Here is a 14189-nt window from a genome sequence, read left to right as displayed (position 1 = left end):
ATGGAAATTGCTTAAATAGATGTGAATTTTTATGATAATGTTGGTGTGGCAAGTATCTGTAAATTTAAATTTAGATAAAGATGTAGGACAGGCATGCATTCCTGGGCGGTTAGTAATGTGGCCCCACAAGATATAATTAATATTTAAAAAGGAAGTTTGTTATTTATATCTATTCATTATATTATATATTTCATATTCCTGTTCACTCATTGCAATCCAACCAAGCGACACCCATGATGTAGGGTATAGCATAGTAAACTAAATCTTTGAAATAATAATAGTTAATATTATCATTGCTATTATCTAAGTTAGCATGATTTGTTTTGTTGATCAAAAGGGAATGCCTTCAGGTTCTGCAGATGGCCCAAAGCAGCAAAGTCAGGAATGAAATATTCCACCAGTTTGAAGGCGGAGTACAACTAGGAATAGGAGCTTTCAATCTGGTATGAGCATTCCTTCCAATGTGTAATCGAACTTTTGATGCATGAACTATTTAAAACAAGTGCATTATATTGTACCTTTCAAAACATTATTGTGCTTTCATTACACCCTGTACAATTTTTAAAATAACTGTACATATGCATCTTATGATTTGTTGTTTTACTGTTTTATTTGAATACAGAACTGACTGAGGGATTTTTTATTTATTTAATTGTTTTAGATTTATATGGTTGTTCCTCTCACCATGGCTCTGGGCAGAAAACAAGTTTAAACAAAGTCTACAGTATAAAACCATTAAATTATACAATTCCCCACATACAATTAAAAAAAGAAATGCTAAGTGTAAAAAAACATAACATCAAGTCATTTGGCCTTTATTAATGTTATTTGAAGATTGTGCTGAACATTTTTAAAGCTATTATGCTATAACTTAAATATTTGTTTTTTCTGCTGTATTAAAAACAGATGGAATCTTTGTTTCTTTCCTTTTTGCAGATGCTGTCCCTTTTACCAGGAAGAATTCTTCGACTTCTTGAATTTATTGGGTTTTCAGGCAATAGGGTATTACATTTGTTATGAATTTTTAAAACAGTTTACGAGCTCTGCTTGTCAGGACAGGAATAAATAATTGATGCATCTGGATCATCTTCAGATTTCATTGACTATCTGATTATAGGGATATGAGATGTAGGTGACACAAAGTATTTAAATCTTTAGTTTTAAAATCTTCAATATTTTTATTACTATTGCTTTTAATAAAGCAGATTTTACAAATAATGGGATATAATTGCTGTCACCAACTGCTAACAAAATTGTTCTATTAACAGAACTTACCCTTTGACTGGTTTCTTTGTTTACTTTCTCTCCTTTCTTCAGTGAACAATGTATATATTTCCTCTCTGTCTCCTGTCTATAGCCTTGTCAGAATGGGACAATTTGCCACAAGCAAACTTGCCATTGGCAACTTGCCATGGCCAACTCACCACAGCCAATTTGCCGCAGAACAACTCACTGCAGGACAATTTAACAATTCAATTTAGTTATTCAATATAAAATAAAAACTTTTTAAATTTTTGTCATTTACATTTCATTCTGTCCCTCCTTTTGCATCCTTAAATGTTTCAATTCCACCATTCCTTTGATACTAGTGACAAGTTGGATGTAGTGAGTTCGCCATGGTGAGTTGGCTATGGCAAGTCGGCCATGGTAAATTGTCATAGACTTAGCCCTGTGCCTGAAAGTGGAGAGAAAACAATGGTGCACCCCACATTGACCCCACCTCTCTCCTGGGAATGAGGTGTGAAGGCTTGAGGGGGGCCTTTACGTGCATTCACTTGAACACAAAAATAGTTGCATTTTGATCCATGACCCTTTTTTATTTATGTTGTGGATCACATAGAGCAGGGCTGTCAAACTCCTGGTCCGTGGGCTGGATGCATCACGCGCTGGTCATGCCCATGCCCGGCTAAGCAAAGGGGAAAAAGGTCCTGATATGTTATGTAATGCCACCGTGACGATGCGAGTTTGACACCCCTGCTCTACATGATCGACAACCTAAATAAAACAGGGTCATGGATCAAATAATATTCAGTACATTGAATAATCCATAAGACATACATCACTTCACTTGCAAATGATACTGACATAGTTGGAATTCTACCTTGCTGTTCTGCCCCAACTACGGATCCCAAAGAACGCAGCACACACAAAGTCTGTACAAACCTTAGTTACTAAATTTGATCAGTCTTTTTCAGATAAAGGCTGTTAATTAACTTTCTTAACAGCCTACAAGAATCCAAAGAATAAATAATCGTAATCTTACTATGGTTGGCATAAAGCTCAGAAGCAATTTGCAGGAAACTGATAAGAGAACTAAGATCAGGACGCGAAGGAGAATGAATGAAGTTGTTCCCTGCAAATTGCCTCAGTCGTCGTCCTTCCTTAAATAGGCTAAGGGAGTGGCCAATTAGCCCCAAGCCGTACTCTTGAGGAGACCTCCTCCTGAGGAACCAGTCCTGCCTTTTGGCAGCTCTGCGCACCTGTGCATCGAGAAGAGGCTCCTCCTCTTCTTCCTCTTCACTTATGGGAGCTTCTGGAGGTTCTGAAGGCCCTGGCTGAATCCCCGCCTCTGGCACCACATCTTCTCCAGCCTCCTCATTGTCTGACTTGAGTGCCAGCTGCATAGGCTGCTGGCACAGCACCACACCAGCCTCCTCGCTGTCGGAATCAGCTACTAGCTGCACAGGCTGCTGACGGGCCACAACACTTGCTGCTGTGTTCATACAAGTTTCTTTTTTGTGTTTTCTTGAAATAACTAGCATTCATAAAAATGATAGACTATTGTGACTTATATTGTACAATTTTGTGGCTGTTGACAGGAACATGGTCTCCATCAGTTACGGGAAGGAGCTTCTGGTCCCAGTTTACGAGCAATACTGTGCACTTTTACCTTATTGCTATATCACACCTTTGTTTCATTAATCCTTGGTAAGAATTAAAAATGAATACATAGGTGAAAAATAATTTAGTATATCACAAATTCTAATATAATTCCTAGTATTTATTTGTTTTGTTTGTATTTTCAGCAACACTAGTGGCTAGGTTTACAGTATAGAATGAAATTAAGTTAATAAATTAGTTAACATTAGTGACGGTTGTGCTAACCCAATTAACTATAATCTTGATAAAAGAAAGAAGGGAACAAATTGTTTTACATAGGATGAAAAGTGCCTGCTCCCGTGTTTTTTGCTATTAACATTTGATAGAAGTCTGTCTGTAGCACATCTTTGGAGGGAAATAAGAATGACAAAGCAAAGAAATCATTTATTTATTTATTTATTTATAATTAAAATGTAGGATTCTTATAAACAATAGCGTGATGGGATTTTGGAATTAGGCATGTCAATTTGAATCATCTTGATGCCTTTCAATTCAAAGCATTTATGTTATTAGGAATTTAAATAACATTCAGAGAATGCAAATTAAATTAGCCCTGAACTACCTATGGTAATATTAAGAAATGAATATCTAATGTATCAAATGAATATCTAATTCTTATTTAACATTTGCTTCAGATGTTTGGAAAAATTAGATATAGTTTTTGGTTTCTGATCTTTTTTATTCACACACTTTTTGAAGATAAAGCAGTTCCATCAGCACACAGAATGGGAGATGAGATTTTTATAGAATTGGATACCTAAATAATGATTAAAACTCCATTACTACTGAAGTTATTTTGATAAAGAATAGGTTAAAAGCTACAACTTAATTTTAAAGGAGTTCAATCATTCTTTCATAAATTATCTAGCTCTCATCAGGGAAGAGACTGTATTTCTGTATTTAAAAGCCATCTTACATTAAAAAAAAACAGGTTCTTTTGAAATTATAGATCTGAATTAAAATTTCTTTGAAACATTGCATATAATTCTTATAAACTGAATATTATTTATTTTAGATTTAGTTAAATCTGGTCATTTATTAACTATATTAACAGTTTTTCTAATTGATCATCTTTCTACATAAATGTTGATTCTGGATAGAAAAACAATACTTTTGCTTTGAGAAAGTGAGAGTCATTTCCTTTTGGCTTTATTCCTACTTCATCTTTCGTTTTAACTATGGTCCTGATACTTCATTTCGTTAAAAAAGCAAGAGGAAAAAAACCCATATTTAAAAATGTTTTCTTTTTTAAAAAAACCACTAATGTTTGATAGTATCTTTTAGTGTTATGTTTCACTGTGAATGTCTTCCTCTACTACAAGTTGTCCTCAACTCACAACCACAATTGAGCCAACATTTTTGTTACTAAGTGAGACATTTGTTAAGTGAGTTTTGCCCCATTTTACGACCTTTTCTGACACCATTATTAAGTGAATCATTGCAGTTGTTATGTTAGTAACAGTTAGTTGGTTATGGTTGTTAAGTGGATCTGGCTTCCCCATTGTCTTTGCTTCTCAGAAAGTCACAAAAGCTGATCGCATGACCTCAGGACACTGTAACTGTCATAAATACATGCTAGTTGCCAAGCATCCAAAGTTTGATCATGTGACCATGGGGATGCTGCAACTGTCATAAGTATGAAAAATGGTCATAAGTCACTTTTTTCAGTGCTGAAGTAACTTTGAATGGTCACTAAAAGGTTATAAGTTGAGGACTACCTGTACTATGACAACTTTTATTACATTTCATTAACATAGATTTTCTTCTAATATTGTTTTCTAATAATACTATATATTAATTGTATTGTTTTCTAATAATACTATATATTAATTAGCTTGTATGAATCAATATATTATATTGTTATCAATACTGAGAGAGGATGTTGATATTTCTACAGGAACAGGGGAAGCCAATCTCCTTGAAGCAGAGGCTCTCCTTCAACCTTATCTTCAGAAGTTCCCAAAGGTTTTATGATTTCACATTGTTAAGTATTTTTAACTGTGGTTAACACTTCTACCTTACTAACAAAGTTGCAATCTTTTTCAAGGGTGCCCTCATTCTGTTTTACGATGCCAGAATCAACATATTGAAAGGAAATTTTGAAAAGGTAACAGCAGATTGCCCCCTTTTAAAATTAAAACTGAGGTTCTGTATTAGTTATAGGAAAATCTTGCTCACAAGCTTAAAAAAAATCAAAGCAGGGAAAAATGGAGGAGAAAAAGAAAACTTGAACACTGTTTGATAAAATGCTCATAATGATCAAGTTCAGTAATGACATTTGAGAATGGAAAGAGCCCTCCAAAAAACCCAAGAACCCCCCAAACAGCTGTTACTCCACCAAGTTAGGGAATATCAATAGCAATTGTAAGGTTTACTTTCATAAAAAGTAAGTCCTCATATTTTCAGTTTTTCATGTGAAATGGCAAACCCTCATAAAACTTTAACCTACGTAAGAATCAAATATATCGATTGTTTCCTTGCTAAATCTGATCATTGTTATGTAGCCGTCTTAAAACATTTAGACAGGCTTATTTAATTGGCAATTAATGTCCATTCCACATTCCACACATAACACCAAATTGCAGTTGTTTGCTTGAATATTCTAAATAATGAACTATAAAATTCATGATATTCTTTATATCTATCTTTTTATATAAAATAAAAATAAAAGGCTATAATTTGAATGAGAAGTTTTCTTTTATATGGTTTGACTTTTCTCTCCCTTTAAATTCCAGGCTGAGGTAACATTCCAGGATTGCGTTGCAGCTCAGCAAGAGTGGAAACAGATCCATCATCTCTGCTACTGGGAACTGATGTGGTGTTACTCCTTCCAGCAGAACTGGCTTCAAGCATATCGGTATGCAGATCTGCTTTGCAAAGAAAGCAGGTGGTCAAAGGTAAATGGGTAACCCAGTACTGTTGTGAAGTGGTGAGAACACTTCATGCTTACACAGTATGCAATCATAAAAGCCTCCCTGGGTTAAATACTCAAATGCCATTCAGCTCAACATTGATTTAAAGGAAATCGTTAATTGTAACTGATTTTTAGAACTGGGAAATTGGCAAAGTGAAAATTATAGTAACAACCACTGTGAAAAAAAATGCTTTGCTAGACCATTCTGTAACACATTCCACATTTATGATTTTTTTTCCAGTAAGATGGCCCCTTGCTTTTCCTATGACCTCATTCACATTGACAAAAAAGGCATCTTAAATATGGGCATTTCTAGTAAGTCACAATTATGTCAAAACAATTTATTACTTATGTCATCAGGCAAGTAACACAATTATGTACATGATGTCTGATGCAAGTAGATAATTAGAGACGCTAGTGGTGTCATGAATCTGTGTCATCTACTTTTGCTCACTACAGACACCTGTGCTTTGTGTAAGGCAAAACTTTGATGGTAATTTTAATGGAACAATAATTTGGCTTAATACCTCTGTGATCATAGTGTGTACAAGGAAACAACTGTGATCAGATATGTTGTAAGAAACTATATATTGAATATTTTTATTCTATTTTGCCTAGGCAATATATGTGTTCCAGAAAGCTGCCATTTTGTGTATGCTTCCTGAAGCTGATGTGAAAACAACAGGAGAAGATATTGTAGCTTTGTTTCGGTAATACTTTTCAAAAGAAAAGAATTTATTTAAAGCTTGATCTTTTAAGCTATATATCTTGAAAATTTCATGGTTTTTTGCCTACTATCATTGCCTTACTCATCTGAGAAAGATTGTTTTCATTTATAACCTTATGGTTTGTGGGGTGGTGGTGAATCCTTTCCTAGGGATTTGCTATAGAGTTTCTTCTGCCACTTGAATTTATATTCTGAAATGGATGATGGCATATAAAATAAATTCTAGACATAAGTATGTCCTACCCTTAGTTAAAAAAAATGTTTCAGCCATTCCTCTTCCAACCAGTACCTTATCTTGATTATCTAGGGATAATAGTTTTCACATCCGAAGTGAGAAATCTGCTGATCTGGCATGAGACATTTTTGGGGAATCCATATTGCACCTAAAACTGCACAAAAACTAAAATAAAGTTTTTGCTCCATTTTGCTAGAAAGTTCCTGACTTAACTTTTAAGATTTGGAAAATTAGCTTCATAGATTAAAATACTTGGACTTTTTTGCATCAATTTTTTGTCATTCCATTAATCAAATTCCATACTTTGGCCCTTACAAAGTACTGTCTGTCGTACTGTTGATACAGTTGCATGTGATTCAATACGATTTGCTGCATTTGAAAACATATAAACATGAGACATCTTAGGAACCTCTGTTCTTTCCTTGTATGTGGTTTATTAGTTGGAATGCTTTCATAACAATCTTGTTATTGTTTTCTTTTCCAAATATATGGAAAAAGGATCCTAAAAAAGGATTTAACATTTTTTACATTGTAACTTTGCAAATACATTTTTAGATTTACTACTGTGGAAGCATTTTGTCAAGCATGCTTGAAAAGCTTTCTGTCTACAAGACAATAAGCCAAATGTTGTTCACAAACCTTTATTACTAGGATCTACATGAATGATTTCAACTTACTGCTGGAAAGCCTTCACCTAACTATCAGATTAGATTGATCATTTTGATCCTTTTTCCTTTCCAGTGATAATTTCTTTTATTCTTGATCTCCTGTCTCTTTCATCGCTTTCTTGCAGATTTTTGAGATGAAGTTCCCTTTAGTATTTAGCACTCATTTTCATTTTCTGTACCTGTACCTGTACCTCACTATAGCTATATGTTCTATAGTGAGGTTTTCCTACCTAGAGATACCATGATTATGAAATTCTGCTAGGGTTGGGACTGATTCTTTAGATCAACTTGGCAAATTGAAGATGTATGGTCTTCAACTCCCAGAATTCTCTCAGAACATGTTGGGTGGGGAATTCTGGGAGTTGTCCACATGTCTTAAGTTACCAAGGATAAGAAACTCTGCTTTACATTTTTCTGTACCTTTTAAAGACTTATCTGTTTATCCAAAGTTTCATTTGATCTATGTTGATGTGTTTAATGTACTTTCATCATTTTAATTTGCTATAATTTTCTATGATACTCTTCCATTTTTATTTCTAAAAATACACAGCAAGTAATAAATATTATAAATTAAAACTAAAATACCTCTCTAGGCTTTATTATACAGTAGAACTTACTGTAGGTTTGGGGATTGCTGAAATAGAATCAGTAAAGCAAAAGTCAACAATATGAGCTTTTCATGTCTAAAGAAAGTACTGTTTTTCCTCTTATAGGCAAGTAGAAGGCCTAAAGCAAAGAATTGCAGGAAAATCTATCCCAACTGAAAAGTTTGCTGTGAGAAAAGCACGACGCTATGGGACCTCTCCTCCTGTGAAACTAATAGTGCCTGCTCTGGTATTTACAGCAGTTACTTCAATCATCTTTTGAGTGACAGAGTAAATATGTGTTTGTGTGTATGTATTCTTGTACATAACCAAGAAAAATTAGATTCCCAGTTGGCTTTATCATGGAAAGCCTAATTTATTTATTAGATAAAGCACAGAAGAAACCTATCTATTGACATTTCCTAAATATTGTAAGATAAACTTACAAATGTGTGATTTTATCCGGAACTTATATATCAATGTATTGTAGCTTGTCATGTGAGTTATAATATTTCCAACTCTTGACAGGCGAGATGCTGAACATAAATTATTAGCAAATTGTGCAGAATATATATTCTAATTAATAATGTAATATGTCTGCCAAGATCATTCTCTAAAACTTTGGAGATACATAGATACAGGATCTATCCAGTTTCAGTCTTTGTTATGAGCCAAGTTACATAATAAATATTAAAGGCATCTATAATTTATAGGCTGCTACAATTATAATCAATGTGATCCTCTTTATAAAATATTTTATTTAATATTTCATAAATATGGATTCATGCTGCAAGTAAGTTATATGAGTATTTGTATACTTACATTTTTTCCAGTTTCCAAACAGGAAGAGGTTCAAGAGGGCAAATACAAAAATTAAAATCTGGCATTTTTACTGAAAAAGTATTGATTTTTAATTTGCAATTTTTCATGAAGTGTATCATCTTAATATCTGCTTCCTTTATTTTAATAATTTTTTTAGCTAGATTCAGAGAATACATTTATTACATTTTATAGTTCTACTATTAAATTACACTGAAAGAAATGTTAATGCTAAATGCTAAACATCTAGCTTTATTCAGAAGTAAATAGATAACATTGTAAATAAGTACTTTTCATTCAATGATTACTTTTTCTTAGGAAATGATGTATGTCTGGAGTGGGTTTTCAGTTCTTGGAAAGAGAGCTGACTTCACTGAAAATATGCTAATAACTATTGAAAAAGAAGAAACACTTTTAAAAAATGAAACCCGTGAGTTTTACTTTGATTTATAAGATACAAATTACAAAACAAATGTAACTGAGTATTTTTAAATATTCAATGAAGAAAAGACACATTTGCAGGCCTCTGAATTTAATAAAAATATATTTTATTTATTGGATGCCATAATAAATACCTGTTCTTTTCATATACTCCCAATTCTGATGAATCCAGAGAAACTCACATTGATAAATCCCATCTTTACACTTTGCTTGTGCTTGATAATGTTAAGCAAGGGTCATATTTTTATACACACATACACTCACATGCACAAAAATTTTATTTAGAAATATTAATAAGCTCAGTTTTCCATATTCTAGGAAAAATCCTCTTGTTAACTATACTTTTCATTCTTTCAAAAGTTATATAGTCTTAAGTTGGTTGGCAGTAAATATGAAACAAGAGCAAGATTTTGTTGTGACAATAGATGTTGGTTGATCCTGGCTGGTGTGGATTTTAAAATTTTAAAATTTTAAAAATGCAGTAACTAAGGGTTAGAGAACTCTTGTTGTAAATAATAATAAAAAAGATCCTCTGAGTATAGCAGAAATATGGTTTTCAAAGCAAGACTGTTGATGCATTTTGCTTTAACCTTCTATTAGAGGTAGCAAATGCAATAAAAATATTATGCAGGGAGATCCTCTATCAACTAAACTATCACATATTTCAAGGCTATATAAATACTAAATAATATTTCAAATATTCATCTTTTTAAACATAGCAATTAATAGACCTATTTTCATGATTTCTCACATGTTTAATACTCTGTCTGTTTCTGGAGCTATCATTTTGACCAATAATTGAATATGAATTAAGGAAGGGAAGTGGGAGAATGGTAGAGGATATGCTTATTTTGGAACATTTCAGTATTAAGATATACTTTATAGATATTCTGCTTTATACTGGAATCGAATATTCCTAAACAAGATTTTTATTAATTTTGTTACTATATATAATACTTATTAAAAATTAGATTTAAAAATAAATATAAAAACTTTTAATTATGGTATTTGACAATTGGTTGTATTCACAACTTTCATTATAATAGCTGTAATTTTAAACTCACTTATGTTTAATTTTCAGATCACACTGAATATTACATGGATGATGTATGTTTGCTACAACTACTAAAAGGATTGTGTTTGAAGCATTTAGGAAGACTCTTGCAAGCAGAACTCTGTTTCAGCCAAGTTATTCAAAGGTAAATATTGGGAACAGAATTTTAAGATGCAATAATATTCAGCAACACAGAGAAAATTCATTTGAATATTTCAATTAAAGCCATTAGAACATAGCATTTAAGAGACATATTTGTGTCTTTCCCTAAGTTAGTGTCTGGCTTTATTCTCCCACATTTCTTTCCTTAGCTGACAAAAGTTTCTTTCTGTGAAAGAAAAGCCAAGGGATCTGTGACATTTTCTCTTGTATTTATAGTTGTATTGGAAAATAGGAAAAAGGGACAGGAACTGTTCAGGCACATATTTGGAATGCTCGCTTACCCTTCTGCCTCTTTTATATATTTAACTATAAATGGAATTTCATCCAGATGGACTTTCGTCCATCATTAGGTGCAAAGCTTCTTGGTGTCTTTAAGATGCTGAGGCTGCCATTGACACGCAGGGAAAAAAAACTTCAGCAGTGAGTCCATGATACTATCCCATATTCATCAGGTCAAGTCATCTAACCACTACCTGCCTGGATAATAATTATCACCTGTACCGGTGATTTATGGATAGTACACATGTGAGTTGCTTAGAGTTTATTTATGTATTTAGTTAGCCGATTAACATTTTTTATGCCACCCAACTACCAGTAACTTGTAGTTCCCCCCCAAAAAAATTTGCTTTCTTTTCTGACAAAATTCCTGTCCAACTGAGCAGTTGAAAGTTTTCCCTGCATAGATAAAACTTCACCAGCCAAATGGATCATGAAACTTCTGCAGGTGCAGATATCCTTCTTTTCAGCTGTCCATGTTGGTTGCCTTCTATTGGAATTTAAAACTATTCTACCAAAGTACATAAACATGGTTTAAGCCATAAGGTAATTTTAACAGGTAATTTTATAGATATATTCAAAGAGGAATTATTGCCCTTAAGAATGATATGTCTATTGCATTTTAGTGAGAAGCAATTAAAGTATGATACCTATTTAGCTCCATATTCAACGTATGAGTTGGGTCTTCTATATAAACAACAGGATGAAAGAGAAAAAGCTGTAAGATTTATAGAAGCTGCAAAGTAAGTAGTAATTATTTTATACAACTATAATCAATAAATATATAAAATATATTGATTTCAGCTTGCTTAAATACTTTAACATAGTTAAGATACATATATTCTGTTACTGCATCCAAAGAACAAGTTTGGTTCAAGATATCTTGCTGAGTGAAAAAAAAAACAGGAAACATTTATATACTTACTTCTTAACACAAGAGATCAAACTATATTTCCAAATGATTAAGCTACTTCCACATTAGAGAGGAAGGTTGCACAAATGCCAAAAGTATAAAAGTTGTTGCAGGAGCCAGATGGGGAAAAAAGCTGAAGAACACACACTCTGAATTGAAAATAGGAGAATTGAAAGGTTTCTTCTAGAAGATGTTGTAAACTAAAATGACCATCTGATTACTAGAAAAATTAAAACTTCTGTATTTGAGAATAAAAATTAAGGTGGGATTTCTGTATTTGAGCAGGAACTAATAGTGAACGTTGGATAATGAGAGTATCTGGATTAGGACAGGGCATAGTCTAGAACAGTGTTCCACAACCTTGCCAACTTTAAGATGGGTGGACTTCAAGTCTCAGCATTCTCCAGCCAGCAGCATGCTTAAAATTTAAAAGATATAGATAGTTCTTGATTTATAACAGTTCGTTTAGCTGTTCAAAGTTACAACAACACTGAAAAAATTGACTTATGACCACTTTTCACATTTATGACCATTGGAGTAACCCTATGGTCATGTGATTTACATTCGGATGCTTGACAACTGGTTCATATTTTGTGACAGTTGCAATGTCCCAGGGTCTTGTGATCCCTTTTGTGACTTTCTGACAAGCAAAGTCAAAAGGAAAGCCATGTTCACTGTTCACTGTGTAATTGAACAACTGCAGTGATTCACTTAACAAATGTAGCAAAAAAAATCATAAAATGGGGCAAAACTCACTTAACAAATTTCTCACTTAAATTTTGAGCTCAATTGTGGTCGTAAATCGAGGACTACCTGGAAAATATTTCTACACAAATGTCTCTCTTTGATTTTATTGGACTGGTTGGGGCATGGCAAATGACCAAGTAAACTGAATGTTCTTTTGTAGAAACAATTACAAGGAATATTCCATGGAATCCAGATTACATTTCAGAATCCATGCAGCACTTAGCAGTATGAAAGTGACTCCTGCTCCAACACCATGATGCCTTCTGAAGTTGATGTCTAACATGTCTGTACAAGTTAATGTTTGAAAGCCTACAAAAATCATGTAAATGATGTAACAAAAAATGTAGTTTATATTTTCTATCATTTGTGATAATTGAATGTCTGCCTCATCATTGTGAATGCTTCTTTTTTCTATGGTTCACTTCCATATTTCTGCTTAACATTTTAGAGGAAACCTATTTTATTTATAGAAAGATTAATGCGTGAAACAATAGGGGAATATTAAAAATTGCTGGTACAATAAAGAGTAATCCAAACAATTTATTTTTTTATGGAAATACTAATATTGTTTATGTATGAAACTGTACGATACATTTGGTAATAGTTTCAGCATTGCATAAAGGCTTGTATTTCTGCAATACCTTTATTATGTGATAGGATTTAAAAAATTGGCTGCTGGTAGCCCTAGATGCTGTATCTGGATTTGAAGCTTAGTTTTACATACCAAAGACCAAATTACCATACTGTAGCCAAAATAATGCTTCAAGTCATTTCATGAATGTTAGCTTGCATTCAGTGCAATATCCTGACCAAATCTCTAAAAATAGTTAGGAAAGGACTTTGAGCTTTCTTTGATAACCTAGGAGTGTTTTTAAAATATAGGAAGAAAATATTTCTCAGTGAAAAGGGTTATAGTAAAGCAAAAACCAAACAATAGAAATGTTTCAGTTTTTTGTTCCATTATATCTATTTAATTCAGCAACCTTACAAGGAATTCACTATAAAAATATGCAGCTAATGTTCTGAAGATTATGCCCCCTTATTAACACTGGAGGTCAGCAGGTTTCATTCTATTTTCTTCCATATATTGTAGCAAAATTCTCAAATTCCAATTTCATATTTCTTACGGAATTGGTATCCGTAATGTTTATTTAGCATATTATCTTGATCAGATTTTTAAAAATGTTTTAACTATGTAATTAAATATTTTTATTCTCCATCTTAATCTCTTATTAATGTATATGTGTTACTTTGCAGTAATTTATGTCAAAGAGCCTGCAGGCAAATGACCATGTTTGAGGGCTTATAAATGTTACCTGTCCAGGTTTAGTATTTTCCCATAGGAATAAAAATGTGACTAATCAAGAATGTCTATGTAATGACCGTAACTGTCTATGAAAGATATTTATTGGTTTCATACATACTACAGTAGTGGCCAAAATTGTGGAAACCTTTTGGGAAAAGTGTATTTTCTAAAACTAGCTAATAACACCACTTTTTTTTTGGAGTAGTACCATAAAATTATATATCAATGGAAAGATAATTTAGAATAGAATAGAATAGAACAGAACAGAACAGAACAGAACAGAACAGAACAGAACAGAATAACAGAGTTGGAAGGGACCTTGGAGGTCTTCTAGTCCAACCCCCTGCCCAGGCAGGAAACCCTACACCACTTTAGACAAATGGTTATCCAACATCTTCTTAAAAATTTCCAGTGTTGGGGCATTCACAGCTTCTGCAGGCAAGTTGTTCCACTTATTAATTGT

The 14189-nt window shown here is 33.0% G+C and overlaps 1 protein-coding gene across 2 annotated transcripts in view; it reads left to right on the top strand.

Annotated features, from left to right (window-relative positions):
- The window catches only part of TTC39B (tetratricopeptide repeat domain 39B), a 73542-nt gene extending 59757 nt beyond the window's left edge, over window positions 1–13785 (top strand). For both annotated transcript variants that reach the window (XM_034410468.3, XM_034410469.3), the window contains 12 exons: window positions 338–443; window positions 937–1002; window positions 2820–2928; window positions 4778–4845; window positions 4928–4987; window positions 5616–5777; window positions 6413–6504; window positions 8138–8258; window positions 9146–9257; window positions 10350–10467; window positions 11387–11503; window positions 12581–13785. In XM_034410468.3, the coding sequence (XP_034266359.2) occupies window positions 338–443; window positions 937–1002; window positions 2820–2928; window positions 4778–4845; window positions 4928–4987; window positions 5616–5777; window positions 6413–6504; window positions 8138–8258; window positions 9146–9257; window positions 10350–10467; window positions 11387–11503; window positions 12581–12677 (1228 nt within the window). In that variant the 3' untranslated portion in view covers window positions 12678–13785. The remainder of the gene's footprint in view (window positions 1–337; window positions 444–936; window positions 1003–2819; window positions 2929–4777; window positions 4846–4927; window positions 4988–5615; window positions 5778–6412; window positions 6505–8137; window positions 8259–9145; window positions 9258–10349; window positions 10468–11386; window positions 11504–12580) is intronic.
- The last annotated feature ends 404 nt before the right edge of the window (window positions 13786–14189 follow it).

The sequence above is a fragment of the Pantherophis guttatus genome, chromosome 2, assembly GCF_059756535.1.
Source record: "Pantherophis guttatus breed Tessera chromosome 2, ASM5975653v1, whole genome shotgun sequence".
Taxonomy (NCBI): Eukaryota; Metazoa; Chordata; class Lepidosauria; order Squamata; family Colubridae; genus Pantherophis; species Pantherophis guttatus.
Note: the sequence above shows the minus strand (reverse complement) of the source record. Positions and strands in the feature narration are given on the sequence as shown.